Source organism: Myotis myotis, unplaced genomic scaffold (genome assembly GCF_014108235.1).
Source record: "Myotis myotis isolate mMyoMyo1 unplaced genomic scaffold, mMyoMyo1.p scaffold_m19_p_11, whole genome shotgun sequence".
In the NCBI taxonomy this organism is placed as follows: domain Eukaryota; kingdom Metazoa; phylum Chordata; class Mammalia; order Chiroptera; family Vespertilionidae; genus Myotis; species Myotis myotis.
The window spans coordinates 15,538,461-15,559,069 of NW_023416315.1; the positions used below are offsets into that span (position 1 = coordinate 15,538,461).

The 20,609-nt window shown below is 40.0% G+C and overlaps 2 protein-coding genes across 5 annotated transcripts in view; one reads left to right on the forward strand and one right to left on the reverse strand.

Annotated features, from left to right (window-relative positions):
* The window catches only part of FBXL13 (F-box and leucine rich repeat protein 13), a 133,619-nt gene extending 116,507 nt beyond the window's left edge, over positions 1 to 17,112 (forward strand). For 2 of the 3 annotated variants that reach the window (XM_036327617.1, XM_036327618.1), the window contains 3 exons: positions 7,360 to 7,494; positions 10,950 to 11,113; positions 16,989 to 17,112. In XM_036327617.1, coding sequence (XP_036183510.1) covers positions 7,360 to 7,494; positions 10,950 to 11,113; positions 16,989 to 17,112 — 423 coding nt within the window. The remainder of the gene's footprint in view (positions 1 to 7,359; positions 7,495 to 10,949; positions 11,114 to 16,988) is intronic. The other variant, XM_036327619.1, reaches the window with a different exon arrangement.
* FAM185A (family with sequence similarity 185 member A) overlaps positions 1 to 20,609 on the reverse strand; it is an 84,029-nt gene that overhangs the window by 9,112 nt on the left and 54,308 nt on the right. The gene's annotated exons all lie outside the window — the stretch shown is intronic.

The window sequence follows — 20,609 nt, forward strand, 5'->3', positions numbered from 1 at the left end:
TCTCAACCTGTGGGTTGCGACCCTTTTGGCAGTTGAATGACCCTTTCACAGGGGTCGCCTAAGACCATCCTGCATATCAGATATTTACATACGATTCATAACAGTAGCCACATTACAGTTATGAAGTAACAACGAAAATAATTTTATGGTTGGGTCACAACATGAGGAATTGTATTTAAAGGGCCAGAAGGTTGAGAATCACTGCTTTACAGGTTTGGGCATTTCTGACATCAACATATGATTTATAAGATATAATACATATTTAAATAGTTGTATGTCTATATAATTTATAAGTAAACTAATATACATTTATTGAAAGTATGTGCTCAAAATATTTTTACTATGGTGTGCATGATTTTAGAAATTTGGCGATCATAGCCTCTGAGAAGTAGTGAATAAAAATAATCGTACTAGCTACTACTTATTGACTGCTTACTGTGAGCCAGGTACTGTCAATTGCTTTATTCATATTAACTCATTCAATCCTCACAACAATCCTACTCTGTGCTCCAGACACTATGCTCTTAACCATCTTCCTACTCTACCTCCGACAATTATTAAACAGAGTGCAAGGAAGGACCAGACTTGGTGTTCTGAGAGTGATCTGTGGGAGCTCATTCTCCTCACTCCTGAGCTAAGAGGCATTTCTCATTCCTTTGGACACTTTCCCATATTGAACTTCTGCATCATAGATATTGGGGCCGCAAAGTTAAATTAGATAAAGACTTTGCTCTCCAGAAGCTATGGTCAATGTAGAAGGTAAGACAATTATATAGCTACAGTACAAGTAGAAAGTGAGAAAGACAAAAAAAGAAATAAAATATATGGGAATTTGGAAGAGGCATTTCTTCCAGAGGAATTGGGGAAAACTTCATGAAATAAGCCACTTTTGAGCTGGCTTAAAGCTAATGTTCATTTCTCGAATCGCCATTCAGTAACAAATTTCATCATGAAAGTATCTTTGGAAATATTTGTTTGGGGCCTTGGCCTTGCCATTTCCCCCTTTCAGAGACCTCTCCATAGTTAAAAGCAGCATGGTCCTCCAAGGTTGGGCCTTAGCTAAGCCTTTCTCAGCCTGAACTCTCTGGCATGGAGGGTGAAAATGTAACTCACCAAGGGAAGAGGCTCTCCATAGTTTGGTTTTGGTGGGAAGGCCCATATTTCCCAACTCAGTGTGCTCAGGCCACCACTCCTTCCTGCTCTGATGAGTAGTGAAACAAGGCTGTCTTTGGTGAAGTGGAGCACTACACCTTAAGCAATATACGAGGCCCAAGAAATTATAGTTTTGAGTTTAATTTATTACTTAAAATTGTGGAAGTTGTGTTTTAGCCTTTGAGGCAGCCTATAATAGTCTTCATTATAGAAAATGTTTCTTTTTTTAATTTTTTTTTTATTTTTTATTGATTAAGGTATTACATGTGTCCTTATCCCCACGTTACCCCCTACCCCCCCCCCCCCCCCCCCCGCTCATGCCCTCACCCCCCTGTTATCTGTGTCCATTGGTTAGGCCTATATGCTTGCATATAAGTCCTTTGGTTGATCTTTCCCCCTTACCCCCACCCTCCCCTACCTTCCCTCCAAGGCCCGACAGTCCAATCAATGCCTCTCCGTCTCTGGATAAGTCCTTCTTCATCAGTTTATGTTGTTCATTATATTCCACAAATGAGTGAGATCATGTGGTATTTATCCGCTCTCCAGTTCCATCCATGCTGTGGCAAATGGTAAGAGTTCCTTTTTCTTCTTCCTCTTCTTAAAGAATACCTTTCAGCATTTCATATAATGCTGGCTTGGTGGTAATGAACTCCTTTAGCTTTTTCTTATCTGTGAAGCTCTTTATGTGACCTTCTATTCTAAATGATAGCTTTGCTGGATAAAGTAATCTTGGTTGTAGGTTCTTGCTATTCATCACTTTGAATATTTCTTGCCACTCTCTTCTGGCCTGCATGGTTTCTGTTGAGAAATCAGCTGATAGTTGTATGGGTACTCCCTTGTAGGTAACTGACTTTCTTTCTCTTGCTGCTTTTAAGATTCTCTCTTTGTCTTTTGCTCTTGGCATTTTAATTATGATGTGTCTTGGTGTGGTCCTCTTTGGGTTCCTTTTGTTTGGGGTTCTCTGCACTCCCTGGACTTGTAAGTCTATTTCTTTCACCAGGTAGGGAAAGTTTTCTGTCATTATTTCTTCAAATAGGTTTTCAATATCTTGCCCTCTCTCTTCTTCTGGTATCCCTATAATTCTGATGTTGGTACGCTTGAAGTTGTCCCAGAGAATCCTTACACTATCTTCATGTTTTTGGAATCTTTTTTCTTTTTTCTTTTTCGGTTGGGTCTTTTTTGTTTCTTTGTATTTCAAATCTTTGACTTGATTCTTGGGATCCTCTTGTCTGCTGTTGGATCTCTGTATATTATTCTTTATTTCAGTCAGTGTATGCTTAATTTCTAGTTGGCCCTTTTTCATATCCTCGAGGGTCTCACTAGATTTCTTGAGGGTCTCACTAAATTTATCGGTGGTTTCCATAAAATTCTTGAAAAACCTTATAAATGTGGTTTTGAACTCTATATCCAGTCGTTTGCTTTCCTCCATTTCTGTCATTTGTGACCTGTTTCTTTGTCTCCGCATTTTTTATGCTTCCCTGTGTTGGTAGAGTGGTTTTGTGTGCTAGGTGTCCTGTAGGGCCCAGTGGCTCAGCCTCCCCAGTTGCCTGAGGTGGACACTCTTGGTGCACCCCCTTGTGGACTTTGTGCACAGTCTTGTTGTAGTTAAGCCTTGATTGTTGTAGGATCACTGGGAGGAATTGACCTCCAGGCCAATTGGCAGTGAGAATCGGCTGTGTCTGCAGTGGGAGAACCTCTGTGCTGAAGACACCCTTCTAAGGCAAGACTTGCTTCAGTGGGGCTTTGGTGCTCACTGAGTCTGCCCCCTGGGTGTGTCCCTTATGGATCTGAGGAGTTGTGATCTGGATGGTCCCCCTCTGACCACTGGGTACACTGGCTCTTGGAGGTTACCCAGCAGGAGCTATGAAGAGAACTGCAGATTCCCCTTCCTTTTTTGGAGTTTGGAGGTGCCCTGATGAGGCCCAGCTGTGAAGCAATGCAAGCTGCTGTGGGACCTTGGGCCTTCTCTTGGAAGTTATGGGTCTGTGGCCCAGCTGCAGTTTGTTAGGTAATTTTCAGGTTGCAAAGGGCCAGGGCATTCATATGCAAAAGCCTCTGCCACAGCCTGGGTGGGGCAGGGTCTCAGGGAATCAAAGGGCGGAGCAAGGAACTATGGCGGATTCTCAGCCCTGCCCTAAGGGGCCGCACGCGTCTCAGTGTCCCAACAATCCAATTGCTGCAAGCACCTCTGACGGAAAGCCGCCCTCGAATTCCGACTTCTGCCCGCTGCCAGACAGTCCAGTTTCTCCCTGTATGAGTCCTGGGTCCCCAGAGACTTCCCGGAACCAGAGTTCAGAGCATTCGGGAGCTTGTGACTCCCTCCCGATTCAAAAAGACAGCTGCGTCCTCAGGTACCAGCCCCTTTCCGTGCGCACGAGCCTCCGTACCTTTGCACTTTACTTCCGCAGCTCCTGACCCTCAATATGCTTTTCTTTTTGCTTCTAGTTGTAGAATGTCCACTCCGCCAGCCTTCCTGTAAGTTCTGGATGATGTCCGTTTTGTCTGTTTATTGTGTTCTGAAGTTGTTTTAGGAGGCAGCAATTTCAGTGTTTCCCTATGCCGCCATCTTAGTTTCTCCCAGAAAATATTTCTTGACAGTACAAGATATTTCCATAATTATCAATAGGGGAAAAAACCCCCCACAAAACGTGGTACTCTGGTAGAATTAATCAGACCTAATGAGACAAATAGCCAAGAAATGGTGTCAGGAAGTATGCAACATTAGGTGAGCTCTTGTAAGGCTGGGAACTACCACCTGTCGAGATGATTAAAATCAGGATTTTGGCAAAAGCACATTATTGTGACAGTCAGTAAATGTGAGTGAAACTCAGTCTCCACTACATACCCCATTTAGGAATGCAGTTATTAATTTCCTTCCCCCCCCCCCCCCCCCCGCCACTGACTCAGCTCAGAAGGTACAGGGGAAAATACTATTTAACTAAGAGATTTGGAAGTTTTCTTCAAGGTTGTTAACCCAAAGCAAAATTGGGTGATATGTGTGATGGGAGCAAAACTTGATAATATTTCTAAAAAATATGTTTTTATTGATTTGAGAGAGAGAGGAAGGGAGAAGGATAGAGAGATAGAAACATGGATGCGAGAGAAACATCGATCGGCTGCCTCCTGCACACCCTCTACTGGAGATTGAGTCTGCAATTCAGACATGCGCCCTGACCAGGAATCTAACTGGCAATTTCTTGGTTCATGGGTCAATACTCAACCATTGAGCCTCACAAGCTGGGCTACACTTGATAATTTTTGCCTTTTCTCTCCATCTTCATTATAAAGGATTTTAACATGGAAGAAGCTTAGCCTACCACTTACCAAGAAAAGAATATCAACTGTACTGGTACATGTATGATTCTGCACCACTAGAGCCAGAAAAGTATATAATAATCTTATCTGTAGGAGAGAAATGGAATTTAATGAGTGATTATGTTGAAACATGCCTGTAGACTTAAGTACTTAATATGACTTACATGTCTCTAAAGGAAAATATGAATATGAGAGAAAAAGTTCTGACTTATTTCTCGGATCTGCACTGATTTATGCCATGCATAAAGCCTTATACCAATTTTTGTGTCTCAGATTTTCCATGGATGAGAATGCTACCATGAATGCATCAAAGACTTTTTAATCATTTTTGCATTATTGTTTAATTTAAACCTCTGAGAAAGTTCAACTTCAAAGAATATTAGAGCTTTTGAAAAAAAAAGGCTTAATGCATAACTGATTCAAGCAGCCCAAGACATTAAGATATGTCACCAATGAGGGTTTTCAGACACTGAGAGTCTTGAATCTCCCTTTAAAGCTTGTTTCATGTCTTCATAAATTATTCTTATTGTTTAAATATTCCTTTTTGTTTTAAATTTTCTCTGGTTCATTGAAGGCTATCTATTCTCTAAGTAGAAAGCAATGTTATCCTACTCCTTGAAACATAAGAATTCCTGCATTATTAAAACAGAACTCTTTATATCATTGAAGACACATAAAGATTGATCAACCAACTAGTTTTTATTGAGAATCTACTGTATTCTATCCTATATGATAAAAGGCCAGCGACCATAACGGCATAATGACCAGAACGATCAATTGACCAGTTGCTATGAGGTGCATTGACCACCTCTCAGTCCCTCCCTGCAGCCTGCAGGCTCCGGTTGCTGGATGGCCAACAGGGAACCAGGGTGGGTGGCAGCAGGGCAGGACTGGGGACTGGTGAGAGGGCAGAAGTCAGAAGTTTTGGTCTCTCCCCCCGGCCCTAGGCTCCCATGGCCAGATGACGAACAGGGAGCCATGGGGACCTGGGGTGAGTGGCGGTGGTGAGTGGCAAGCGAGCGGAATGGATGACCTCTTGGTCCCTCCCCGCCCCCCCACCCTGGCCCGCAGGCTCTGATAGATCGCCAGATGGTGAACAGGGAACCAGGGTGGGTGGCGGTGAGGCAGGACTGGGGACTGGCAAGCAGGCAGAAGGCAGACCTCTTGGTCCCTCCCTCCAGCCCGCAGGCTTTGATCACTGGATGATGAATGGGGAACCCTGGGGAACTGGGGTGGGCAGCAGCAGGGCGGGACTGGGGACTGGTGAGCGGGCAGAAGATGGCCCTGATTGCAGGCTAGGCCTAGGGATCCTACCCGCACATGATTTTGTGTGCTGGGCCTCTAGTGGGTATGAGCGGCAGCTGCTGACCCTGATTGCTTCTCCACCTCCCCCTGCGCCTGAGTGGCAATCGGGGCCAGCAGCCATCTCTCGCACCCACTGCCGGAAACAGCCCCACTTGTACCTGCAGCTGGCACTGGAGCCACTGCTCACACCCGCTGCTGGCGCCCGGTGCCGGTCCCAGTCGCTCAGCACCATCAATGAGTGTGAGCAATGGCTGCTGGCCTCGATCGTCCCTGGGGGCTTCTCCACCTCCCCCTGTTCCTGAGGGGTGATCGGGGCAGCAGCTGTTGCTCACACCCACTGATGGTGCCGGCCTCACTCACACCTGCTGCAGGTGCCAGGCCCCCCAATCGCTCTGCGCTGTCAGCGGGTGTGAGTGGGGCCAGCGCCATCAGCACATGGGAGTGGTGGCAGTGGGAGCAGGGCTGCCAGGAGACAGGGGACTGGGGGCCATGGTGGGAGGGGCTGGGCGGGGCACAGAGGATGGGCCGAGACCAACCCCTGTGCCCACTGCAGCCTCGAGGCCCACAGTTCCTTTCAAGGTGCACAGATTCGTGCACTAGGCCTCTAGTTTTCTTATAAATATAGTTTTAGTATCTTGAATTAGAAACTTGGTTTCCAATTTCTACTCATCTTGACCTATTCAGATATTTTTACAATTACTGCCAGGTTTATTTTGTGGGTCATTTTGTTCTTGTATAACTGCTGAGTTGTAAACTTTTGACTGTTATTTCCTTGTGGATGCTAACTATCACTCAGTTCTATTGTGGTTTTTTTCTTTCTTTTTTTTTACTGAAAAGAAAATGAAAATTAAGAACCACTGACATATAGGGAAGAAATTCCAATGATTTCCAGGCTTTTACTAGCCCTAGAAATTTCACATGAATATTTTGGCATTTCAGAACAGTTCTAGAGGGTTGATGTTAAAAGTGGCAGATTCAGAACCGCATATATGGAGGGTCAACTAAGGGACTGGAGCATCCCTGGATTTGGGTATACACTGGGGTCCTGGAACTAATCTCCTGTGGATACTGGAGGACAACTGTGTTTTCCCTAATTTTAAGAAGAAAATGAGGCTCAGAAAGATCTATACTAATGGGTAGTGGAAATGGAATTACAATTCAGGTCTGCTTAATACCAAAGACTGTGTTCTTTCCATTATATTATACTATCAGCCCTAGAGTGTTAGCCATCTAATTCTCACCTCCAGATTTCTGTTCATCCACTCACTTGGGTGAATATAATGCTAATAATTGCTGACTATGTAGGTAAAATGTCATTAGTGCTAACTTCAAGAAAACCGAAATCTATTATCAGGAATTTGAATACTACTAAGTTATTAAGCTGCTGTGTGAATATCTTTTGTTGTAAATTATTTTTAGATGTAATGGCTTTTTTTCCCCAACAAGATGTAACACATCTATATTTGAGAACTGAAATGCATACTAGGTAAACTGCTATGGGTAAGAAGGCTGTATATGTATATAACATTTCAATAAAGACTAAGGAAAATAAAATAAAAAAACCTTTGACTTTGGAATCTCTTGCAGGTATTCTGCAAAGTCTCACAAATCTTGGAACAGTTGGATGTCTCTTATTGCACCCAACTATCAGATGAGTTTATTACAACACTGTCCATTTATTGCCTTAACCTCACATTTCTCAGTATTGCTGGCTGTACACAGGTATGTGCAGAAGTCAGAGCTCAGAAATATCAAATTGAAGCACTGTTAAAGAACTCAGGCAGAGCAGAAGTGAGAGGTGGACTCATCATAGAACTTATTTTTCTTAGCCATGTCTGAGGTATTCATTAGATTTTTTTTTCCTTTCCCCAAATTGGAAATAGCTTTATGATTTCATTTGTGTTACAATAGACTATTCATAAAGCTAAAAACAATCCTCACACAAATATTTAAAACGTGTCAAAGATTTACTTAATTAATTAAGAGAACCAACAAAATGGTAAAGCCAGTTCCTAGAGCATTTGGTTGAACTGAGCACTTACAGGAACTGAAGAAAGAATGTTGAGATCTGATTATTGAGTTAAGATTTGAAATTGGTTAATGACCCATAAGGTAATCAATCCATAACCTTGGAATTATAGTTTCTAACAGACAAAAATCATTTGCATTTCTTCTGAACAAAAATATAACAAGTTATACCATGTAACTTCACTGAATATGGGCCCTGAAAGTAAAGAGTATGTCAAACAAAGGCATAATTCCAAATAAATTCCTCAGGTGGGCCTGTTAATGTTCCAATATAACTTCAAGTGTTTGACTTTTTTTCTTGACATCTATTTATGAAAGAAATATATGCTCATTGTAAAGTATTTGGATTACATATAAAAGCATAAAGGAGAGAGTAAAAATTCATTGTCGTACCATCATCCAGACATAACCATTGTTGGTATTTTATACTTATTCTTGTAGAATGTACAAAGAAGTTAGAAAAAGTTATAGAATGTTTTGTATTTTTTAAAAAAAGAACACAATCATATTTTCCAAAATACATTGTAACCTACTTTTTTCTCTTAATATACTATGGACATATTTCTATGTCAGGAAATAGATTTGTGCTTCTGGATTAATATGGCAGATTGAGTATACACATATAGTTTTGTTTCCTCTTGAAACGTTACTAAAACTGCAGAAGAAGGGTGAGGGCCCACGTTGATAGGGAAAACAGGAGAAGAGACAAGAACAACAAAATTTGGGAGCCTGAAAACAGCTGGACTAATTTAGCAGACTAGAGATAGCTTTGAATACTAAATCAACAGTCCACCACCAACATAAGCAGGTCTGGAGCCTGCAGTGTACTCCACCTGTCACCGGTGTCTCAAAGGCTCAGGCCCGCGGGGAGCAGCCCAAACTCCACTGTCCTGCAGCCTAGAAACTAAAGAGGATGTTACACAAATAACATATTATGAAATGAATCACTCTACTTCAAAGATCTAGGGTGAGAAAAAGAAAGGGGGTTGATTATTTCAGAACCTCAATGTAAGGGAGAAGGGTTTAGCTTTACCAATTATGCAGGTCAAATGCGTATCCTGATTCAGAAAATGTGGTGACCATAATTTGGGCCAAACTAAATATTCCTCACCCAAAACCATAGGGCTATGGTCTAGTCCAGTGGTTTTCAACCTTCTGGCCCTTTAAATACAGTTCCTCATGTTGTGATCCAACCATAAAATTATTTTCGTTGCTACTTCATAACTGTAATGTTGCTACTGTTATGAATCGTAATGTAAATATCTGATATGCACGATGGTCTTAGGTTACCCCTGTGAAAGGGTCGTTTGACTGCCAAAGGGGTCGCGACCCACAGGTTGAGAACCACTGGTCTAGTCTAATATATTCCACCGATATTTCTTTTGATGAGCCATAAAACACTTTCAGTGTCTGGCTCATCATTCTAGATTAGGTTTCCCAAAAGCCCTTAGTTTAATCGTGAATGGTCACCTTGTCCATCTCCTGGAAGGCCAGCTTTTCCTTGCAACTAGCTTACTTTTTAGATCAGTCCTATGACCCTGTCCTACCCGGCACTAAAATCGGAATAACCTCTGTTCAACAGGACTCAGAGTAGGACCTTGTATCTGGGAGTTAAGAATGTAGCCAGTCCTCTCTGCCTCTAGTTCCCAGCCCCCATAAGTCTGGACACCTCAGTTATTGGAGGCCTTGAGTTTCTGGTTTACAGGAAGTGATGGACTCCTTTTCAGTTCCCCCAGTATCAATAAAACCTAGCACTCTGAACTCCACCTGTTCTGGACTTTTCTATGAATTCTTTTTCTTTCCTTTCCTCGACATTTCTGAGGGCTCCCCATACACACAATAACATCAGATCCTCAGAGACCCACATAGTATAATAGGAATGTCTGAAGGCGTTTTTGTGAGAATTAGTTGCAATGTTAAACCTTGGTCCTGAGCATGTTCTGGAAAAAGAGCATGCTTAGACAATGACATCTTTTTTTCCAAACTTAAAAGTGTACATTTCAATTGAATGGTTTTTCCGCATAATTCTCTCAACTTTATGTTAAAAACAAGTCAAGTCTTATGTATGTTTTAGAATGTCCAAACATTTAAAGAAATTAAATCCAGTTGGACAAACATTCCCTTGGAGTGTAATCTAGTTGATTCTTCAGTAAGTCTCAGTTCAATTACAAATTCAAAAGCTAGATCCTAAGTGAAATAATCTAAGAAGTGGAGTTGAATTATTTCTGCAAAACATCTGGGCAAATTTTCAAGATGTTGGAGCCCTTAGCAGAATTTATCTGAGTGAGTTTCGTGTAATGTCTGTGGCTTCTGCTCTTCTTTCTCCCGCTGCCTGCAAACGTCTGTCTCGCTTACTTGTCCTTTCCCAGAACCATGCTACTTCACATGCAAACTATCAGCAATGTCCAGACCCCTTCTCATAGCAATCTGACCCTGTCTACAGGTTAACTTTTAGTGTTGTTAATTTTAGAGTTCTGTAACATGTGATGTTATAAAGCTCACTGCTGCAGCATTTAATAACTTACATATATTGATGTAACAGGTATTATTACTAAGGAAATTTTGTTGAAGTTTCCCATCCAAACAAGAGATCTCTAAAAAGAATAGCAAGATCACAAATTCTGTTGGTGCCACTTGAAATATGTATTTTATTGGTCTGAAAACAGTTATATCACTAATGTAAGAGTTATAGACCTACCATGTGGCAGGCTGATTAAAGACAATCTGCAAGTGCCCTATTTGTTAGGGACTAAAAGTTTGTGTCCTTCCCCACAAATATTTGTGTTTTCTCAAAATTCATGTTGAAATCCTCATCCCCAATGTGATGGTATGAGGAAGTTAGGCTTTGGGAAGTAATAGGGTGAAACCACCATGATGGGATTATCAGAATAGGAAGAAACGGGAGCTCTCTCTCTACCAAGAAGGTAGCTATCCGTAAACCAAGAAAAGGGCCCTCACCACACACTGAATCTGTGGGCACCTTGATCTTATACTTCTCAGCCTCCAGAACTGGGTGAAATAAATGTCTATTGTTAAAATTACCCGGTTTATGGTATTTTGTTATAGCAGCCCAAACTGACTAGTACACTGTTCTTCCCTGGGATGAAGTTCATCACAATAATCTGTACTTACTTTGGCTGTGTGTTCAGATTACTGACTCAGCAGTGGAGGTGTTATCAGCAAAATGCCATTACCTGCACATTTTGGATATTTCTGGTTGTTCCCTGCTTACTGATGAAATATTTGAGTTTCTTCAGATGGGCTGCCAACAGCTCCGGATCCTTAAGATGGAAGACTGCAGCCTTATTTCCAGGTAAATATTCACCCGATTATGTGAAGCTTTGAGAACTACTTTCTGAGAAAACAGAATATGTGACTATGGCATTTGTGATACATAATACCTTTTAGACTTAGAAAGTTTCATTTTATTTTTTGCCTAATTGAAGCCAACATTTTGAACTGCATCAAGGGAAGCTCCCGTATAAAATGGTCTTTGTGGTTTTATATCCCTCTCCCAGTAGATCTTCTTTTAAGCACTTCTCCTTCCTTGACCTTGCAGATGTCCAAATGATCACTAGCTCTCCCTCTACTCATCTCTCAAAAATTTCCATTCAGTTACTTTCCCCTAGGGGTTAAGAAAATAATCGGCTTAAACCAGCTCCCAATTTAATATAAATTGCTAACAGTTATCTTAAGCTCCATAACTCCCAAAGCAATTTGCTTGACAGTTGCCATTCATTTAACTAGGGGCTTCCTATAAGATCTGGTGTGCAGAGTAAAGTATTCTGACTTGACTATTATGGGCCAAATGACTGTTTCCTCAATTTGCAAAATGTTTCCAGTGAAATAACAGAGGGGTAAATAAGCATTTTTGTTTGTTTGTTTCCAAATATTAGCTATTGTAAATTGTGCAGATGTCCTTTCTGACTGGTATTTCTGTTTTCTTATGATATATCCCTAGATGTGGGATTACTGGGTCAAATGGGAGTTCCATTTTTAATTTTCTAAGGAAACTCCATACTGTTCTCCACAGTGGCTGCACCAGTCTGCATTCCCACCAGCAGTGAAGGAGGGTTCCTTTTTCTCCACATCCTCACCAGCACTTGTCGTTTGTCATTGATAGACATTCTGACAGGTGTGAGATAATATCTCATTGTTGTTTTGATTTGCATCTCTCAGATGATCAGTGACTTTGAGCATGTTTTCATATGTCTCTTGGCCTTCTGTATATCCACTTTTGAAAAGTGTCTAAGTCCTTTGCCCATTTTTTGATTGGACTGTTTTTCTTCGTTAAGATGTATGAGTTCCTATAAATTCTGGAGATTAGGCCCTCATTGGTTATAACATTGGCAAATATGTTCTCCCATGCAGTAGGCTTTCCTGTTTTGTTGATGGTTTCTTTTGCTATGCAGAAGCTTTCTATTTTGATGTAGTCCCATTTGTTTATTTTCTCCTTAGTTTCCATTGCCCTAGGAACTGTATCGGTAAAGATATTGCTACGACATATGCCTGATATTTTGCTGCCTATGGAGTCTTCTAAGATTTTTCTAGTTTCCCGTCTTACGTTTAAGTCCTTTACCCATTCTGAGTTTATTTTTGTGTATGGTGTAAGTTGGTGGTCTAGCTTCATTTTTTTTTTTTTTTGGCATGTATCTATCCAATTTTCCCAACACCATTTATTGAAGAGACTGTCTTGACTCCACTGTATGCTCTTGCCTCTATTGTCAAATATTAATTGAGCATAATGGTTTGGGTCTATTTCTGGGTTCTCTGTTCGGTTCCATTGGTCTATACGTCTGTTCTTGAGAACAGTGGCTTTGTAATATAGCTTGATACCTGGTATTGTGATCCTTCCAACTTCATTCTTCTTCCTCAAGATTGCTGCAGCTATTCGGGGTCTTTTTTTTTTTTATTCCAAATGAATTTTTGGAGAGTTTGTTCTAGGTCTGTAAATATGCCATTGGTATTTTAATGGGGATTGCATTAAATCTATAGGTTGCTTTGGGTAGTATGGACATTTTAATGATGGTGATTCTGTACTAATCCATGAACACAGTATGTTCTTCCATTTGTTTACATCTTCTTCTATCTCTTTTTTCAATGTCCTGTAGTTTTCTGAGTATAGGTCTTTTACCTTCTTAAATTTATTCCTAGGTATCTTAATTTTTTCGGTGCAGTGTTAAGTGGAATTGGTTTTTTTTTGGTTTGTTTCTCTTTCTGTGAGTTCATTACTGGTGTATAAAAAAGCCATAGATTTCTGGGTGTTAATTTTGTATCCTGCTACATTGCCAAATTCATTTATTAAATCTAGTAGTTTTATGATGCTGTCTTCAGGGCTTTTTATGTACAATATCATGTCATCTGTGAATAATGACAGTTTACTTCTTCTTTTCCAATTCAGATGCCTTTTATTTCTACTTATTGTCTGCACTTCCAGTACTATGTCAAACAGGAGTGGTGAGAGTGAGCATCCCTGTTCAGGGATGTCTTGTTCTTGTTCTTAGAGGAAATAGTTTTAGTTTTTGCCCACTGAGTATGATGTTGGCTGTAGATTTGTCATATATGGCTTTTATTATGTTGAGGTATGAACCCTCTATTTCCACTTTGCTGAGAGTTTTTATCAAGAAACGGTTTGGAATTTGTTAAATGCTTTTTCTGCATCAATTGATAAGATTATGTGATTTTTGTCTCTCAATTTGTTTATGTGATGTATCACGTTTATTGATTTGTGGATATTGTACCATCCTTGCGGAAGAAATCCCACTTGGTCATGGTGTATGATCTTTCTAATGTAGTGCTGGATCTGATTTGCCAGGATTTTGTTGAGGATTTCAGCATCTATGTTCATCAAGAGATACTGGCCTGTAGTTCTCTTTCTTTGTAGTGTCTTTATCTGGTTTTGGGATTAGAGTAATGCTGGCTTCATAGAAAGAGCTTGGAAGTGTTCCTGCCTCTTGAATTTTTTGGAATAGTCTGAGGAGGATAGGTTTTAGTTCTTCCTTGAATGTTTGGTAAACTGTGAAGCTGTCTGGCCCAGGGCTTTTGTTTGCTGGAAGTTTTTGATTACTGCTTCAATTTCCTTCATAGTTATCGGCCTATTCAGATTTTTTTATTTTTCCCGATTGAGTATTGGAAGGTCGTATTTTTCTAGGAATATGTCCATTTGTTCAAGGTTGTTGGAATAGAGTTGTTCATAGTACTATTTTTTTTACAATCCTTTGTATTTCTGTGGGGTCTGTTGTTATTTTGCCTCTTTCATATCAAATTTTGTTTTAAATAAGCAAATTTTAAGGATAGAAGGCCTAGAGTGTCTACCCTGTGTTTTTAAACAGAAAGAAGTTATCTGCTCCATCGTTTAGTTCAGCGGTTCTCAACTTGTGGGTCGCGACCCCTTTGGCAGTCGAACGACCCTTTCACAGGGGTCGCCTAAGACCATCCTGCATATCAGATATTTACATTACGATTCATAACAGTAGCAACATTACAGTTATGAAGTAGCAATGAAAATAATTTTATGGTTGGGTCACAACATGAGGAACTGTATTTAAAGGGCCAGAAGGTTGAGAACCACTGGTTTAGTTTTTCCTATTGACTGAGAGTAAACATGTGCAATTATTTTAACTGACCTAAAGAAGTAACCTGTGAAGTGTTCAAAATGAGAATTCTTGACCAATCCATGTAGATGAGATTCTTTTCTGCAAGCTGGAAAAATGAATAATATCAAAGTATAGACTGCATAATGTGTTCTAAGAATGTAGATGTCTCTCAGAGAACTTTTTTTTTTTTTAAATCCTCACCCAAGGATATGTTTTTCATTGATTCTAGAGAGAAACGGAGAGAAACAGTGGTCTGAGAAACATCGACCAGTTGCCTCCAGCACATGCCCCTACCAGGTATCAAACCTGAAACGTGGGTATGTGTCCTGACCAGAATTGAACCCAGAACCCATCAGTGCACGGGACAGTGACTCAGAGAACTTCCTTAATTAAGCAAGCCTGCCATGAAAATTGATCACCTGAGGTCTAGGGAAGAAAATGGTTTCTGATCCAAGGCTGGGTGTATTAAAATGAAATTAAAACAAAAACTTGTAAAATAGGTACTCCCTCTGGGACCAGGACTGAAGGGAGGGAGGGGGTCAGACAGCCAACTGAAGCTGGGTCAGATTAAAGAGGGCAGGCCCTTGAAAAATTTTGAAGAGGAATGGTGACTCAACCCTTCCAGATAGGTCTGGAGAAGACTGATATGGATATGAGGTCCTAGGAGTCTCTGCCAACCTTGTCATACTATTAAACAACCACATTTGGGCAGGTGGTAGTGAATGGATAACATATTACACAATGGAGTTAAGCTTCTAATCTTTTCATTTTATTTTGCCAATCACTCTTTGAGAAGTAACATTTTGAACTTCTAATAATTGGGATTTTAGCTAGATGAATGGGGACTTTCTGGCAAGGGCCTCCCTGAATCTAATCTGGTATGAAATGTTCAAGTGTGTTAAGTATTGTGTTTAATGAAGAAGACCCAAGATTTCTGTTAATATCCAAATCCTGCTTTTGATTCCTCACCCCTCTTGCCAGGTTACTAGATAAAAAAATATGCAAAGAAAACTAAGTAAGATTTTACTACTAGTTGGACTTGGCCCCAAAACCTAATGCAAAGCTATAGTGAACTAGCTGGATATACGGAAAATTCCTTTCCGAGCCAGGACAGCCAAAAGACCACTTTTGTTTTCTACCACCAAACCCAGCTGTCCCTATCAATATGAAGCAGAGACTCAGCCCTAATTTGGCCTCAATTCCTGAAATTATTTCAGAGTCATAAAGGTGAAATGGGTATCTTGTTATTCATAACAAGCCTGTTTCCACCACAATTGGGTTTATGTTAATAAGGTGACTTTTGGAAAGTACCTAAGTATTGGGGCTGGTTGCCTGGGGGAACCAACCATGAAGAGAGGGGTGGGACTGATTTCCCAGTTGGGAAGAGGGGCTGGAGGCTGAATCAATCACCAATGGCTACTGATTTAATAAATCACTGCTACATCATGGAAGTCTCCATAAAAACCCCAAAAGACAGAGTTCAGAGAGCTTCTGGGTTGGTGAATGCATGGAGATTTGGGGAGAGGGGCATGACTGAAGAAGGCATGGGTACTCTGCAGCCTTTCCCCATACCTTGCCCTATGCATCTCTTACATTTGGCTGTTCCTGAGTTACATCCTCTATAATAAACTGGTGATTGGGTAAATAAAGTATCTCTGAGTTCTGTGAGTAGCTATGGCAAATCAATCCAACCCAATGAGGTCACTGGAACCTTTGCTCTATATAGCCAGTTGGTCGGAAGCCCAGGTGACAACCTGGACTTGCAATTACTATCTGAAGTAAAGGGTGGTCTTGTGGGACTGAGCCCTTAACCTGTGGAATCTGATGCTAACTCTGGGTAGATGGTATCATAATTGAGTTGAACTGCAGGACACCTTGGTTGGTATCCAATAATTGCTTGGTAGTATGGGGGAACCCCCCAACAACACATACACCCTCATGTTGAAATTGGGAGTCCAGAACAATTTTTACATGCCCTCTTTGCTTCCTTCCTTTCTGCCTCCTAAGAAAGACAGTACTAGTATTTTTAATCATTTTGGTCACAGACACCTTTGAGAATTTGAGGAAAGTCACAAACCCTCTCCTCAGAAAATAAAGGCATATTAAGATAGAAACTGCATAAATTTTCCAAGAGTTCATGGACCTCCCTGAAACTCATCCATGTATCCAACAGAGATCTGCAGACTTTGGGTTAGGAGTTCCTGTTCGGGTGCCTGGTTAGCCTTCACAGATTGACTGCAAAGGGTTCTGCCTCATCTAAGACTGGAAATGGCAGGCAGAGTGCTCACTCAAGAGCACTATAGAGTGCTCTCAGTATTCCTAGTCCATGGCCATGCAATTTCGCGACTCATTCACTGTGCCTGTTAATCTCTGAACTGGCTAACCTAGAGTGCCACTGAGCTACTTAAGCTTTGGAATCCTGATTATTAGCACAATTACCCACCCCCTCCCCCTCAGGAAGGCAAGAAAGCTGTGGAACGTGAATTCAACTCTTGATGGTGAGTTTTTTAACTCCAACTTTGATTTAGTTTGAAAAATCTACACCGGCGATGATTTCTGCCAACTAGCTAATGCTAATCACTGTTATTGCAGGGAGGCAGCTATGAAAATGTCATCTATAGTTCAAATGGAATACAACCCTACTGGAACTCCAGCTTGGTCTAGCTATGATGATAAAGGCAAGCATGTAACAGACAGCAGCGGCGGCGGGAGATAACACCACTTAAAGATAGAGAACTGACAGTGAAAGAGTCAACATACAATAGTGAAGAGGAAGTAGTATAACCTTCAACTCAAACAGAAGAACAAAAAAATCTAGAATTTGGTGACTTCATTTGATGCAAATATTTTTATTAGCTGGATCTCAATGGTATAAACAGCAGCAAATCATCTCCTGATTCTTATTCCAACTACAAATGTTTTTAAATACATCATTAAATCTTCTGTCTGATAATCATGATTTTTAAAAAGTCAAATCAAGTATTGCTACTATATAAATTTTCCATGTAAATTTACCTTAATCAAACCAATAGTTTGATGAGATTATTAAATCTGAGGTTACAGTTATATGAAACAACACTGAGACTTGTAATATTTTTTGACAAGAAATTTAGAAGCTTTTCTTTAGAAAAGCAGAGGTGGCCTTATAAATCAAAGAGATGGAGCCAGGGCAAATGACTTTAAGGATCTGTGAAGCTTTATTGTAAAAAACATAAACATACATTTTTAAAAAAAATACTTTTTTATTTATTTCAGAGAAGAAAGAAACATCAATGATGAGAATCATTGATCTGCTGCCTCCCGCACACCCCACACTGGGGATCGAGCCTGCAACCCGGGTATGTGCCCTGACCAGGAACCAAACCATGACACCTCCTGGGTCATAGTTTGAGGCTCAACCACTGAGCCACGCCAGCTGGGCAACATAAATTTTTAGAGGAAACAAGGTTTTCTTATGGTTTCCAGATACTTAACAACAAGACAGAACTAAATGCCAATTGACCGACTCATCTCAACATCTGACTTAACTGCTAGGAGCAAATTAAATTGAAGCAAGAACTATCTGTGAATAGAGTGTCCCTGCAATGTCTCAGATAAATCTTTTTAATCAGATTTGCACAATAGGGATATTTTAAAACTATGCTATCCCAAAAAGGGTGCTCTCCCAATTTTATGCTAAGAGATATAGGTTATTTGTAACATTATTTAATGTCATGAAGACTGATATTCAGAGTCCAAGTGAGAGCACACTGTTCTGCTCGCCCCAAAGAAGTTGTGTCAGTAATGTTAGACCAGTATTTAACCCTATTTCCTCTGTTACTTATCTGTTAAATGGGGTTCATCACTACCCTTTTGTATCCCACAAATTTGAAGGATAACATTTAAGGAAAAGGATATGAAAGTTATTTTGAAAAATTTTTAAAAGGGCTCAACTGGTATTATTATAGGGTAATCTATATTAGCTAAATAGTTTTAATAATTCTCCCTTTAGTTTGATTTTGAAAGAGTTTTTGAAATTAAGTAGTATCACTTAGCTGTAGAAATGGTTCCTTAATGGTTCCTATTCAGCAGGGGAATCAGCTGAATAGGAAGTTTTAAAACCCGAGCCAAAAGATTTAAGATGATTGTTCTGATGGTGATTTTTAAACTACATTTGGAGATTTCTGGCAGCTACATAATAGCTGGCTTCTGCCCTGGCTGGGTAGCTCAACTGATGAAAGCATTGTACTGATACCCCACGGTTGTGGGTTCGGTCCCCGTTTAGGGCACATACAAGGGACAACGAATGAATGCATAAGTGAAACAACAAATCAGTTTTTTCTCTCTCTCAGTTAAAAAAAAAATTAAAAAGTTGGCTTCTGACCTCTAAATGTTTCAAGCACACAACTGGAGAGACCTATTGCTGCTTTCTTCAGCAGTAACACCTGCCTGGGGAAGACCAGAGTAAGGATCGACACACCCTATTATGTTCTCTAGTAACCAAGCAGGGTGTTTAACTCCAAAACTCTCTAAGATTCTCTTTTAAATAACAGCAACAGAGTCCTGGCCATGTGGCTCAGTTGACTGGGTGTCCTCCCATGAACCGAAGGGTTGCTGGTTTGATTCCTGGTAAGGCATATGCCCGGGTTGCTGGCTTGATCCCCAGTAGGGGATGTGCAGCAGGCAGCAAATCCATATTCTGCTCTAATATGTTTCCCTTTCTCCCTCTCCCTTCCCCTTTCTCTTAAAAAAAAAATCAATAAAAGAAAAAGAATAGGAGATACATTTGTTCTTCATGGGGAGACAAATTTTATAGACACAGAAATGAAAGAAAAGGTGTGTTAGAAAAAGTAGATTATGAAAAGGGGATCAAGAAGTAGAGTGAAGAGGGGGTGAAATCTTCAAGTTCTCAGTGCAAGGTCCGCAGGGTATCCAAATTATTTCTTAGGTCTCAGCTCTTAAGCATTTATATAAATCAGTCTGTGTTCAAGAGAACAAAATATGGAAGCTTTCCCTTTCTGTTTAGACTTGATTATGTGATCCAAATTATATATAATCCTTTTAATAATTTTAAATACAGTTGACTAATGTTATGCTCATGACCTTTTTGGCAATTGTTGACTAAGTTCATAAACTTTATTTTTAGTCATGAAAATGTTTATATAAATGCATGAGAGTGAAAAAGGATAAAAACTGTCTCATTGCCTCTCAGTTTCCTCTACTTATTACACACACACACACACACACACACACACCCCACAACCACATCAAATATACTAATTTTATCATCCAAACTTATACTAATTTTGATTTCACAAAGGGTAAACTAAAAGGAAACTTGGAGATATTACACAAAGCTGACTTTTTGTTTCACAAGTTAAAAACAGACAACTGTAAATAAGTGAAATATTAACAAAAAGAGACTATTATAAATCACACTATTTGGAAAGGTATATCAGAAATTAGTGTTTAAGAACTGATGTATCCTAATCATAAAAAATCTAATCTACTAGGTAGTCTTTCAGTGTTAATTTAAATGCTCTAGGAGTAGACAAATAAGGTTTGAAAGAACGAGAATTCATAACTTTATATAACACATCATTATAAAAGTGAAAATCTATCTTCAAACATCAGGCTACAAAATAGCTGAATGTTTCTCTCCCACTAACAAGGTATGTCTTAAATTATGCAAAATAAATGAAAAATCAGTAACAATTAATATTTATGATGTGTTTTATTCACAACTTAAATTTACTTTGATGTCATAATAAATACAAGTAGAAAACATTACATAAGACCTATGGTACAAAAAATTCTAAAATAACTCCCTATCCCCCTCCCCCTATTACCTATGTCTTTGTATAATTTCTTGAGTATGAGTGGAAACTGTGAATATGTGAGACATCACTCCCATAATTATGTTATATGACAAAACAAAGATTATCCTGGGTAGGCCTGACCTAATCAAGTGGGCCCTTTAATAGCAGAGTTCTCTCCACGTGGCTGCGGAACAGGTCAGAAGTATTAGAAAGACTGAATGCATCATTGCTGCCTAGAAGATGATCAGGGCCATATGAGAAGGGATATAGTTAGTCTCTAGAAGCTTAGAGCAAATGCCAACAGCAAGAAAATGGAGACCTCATACAGTCACAAGGAACAAGATTTTACCACCAATAAGAATGAGCTTGGAAGATTTATTTTATTTTACCAGAGCAGCCAGATGAGAACTCAGTC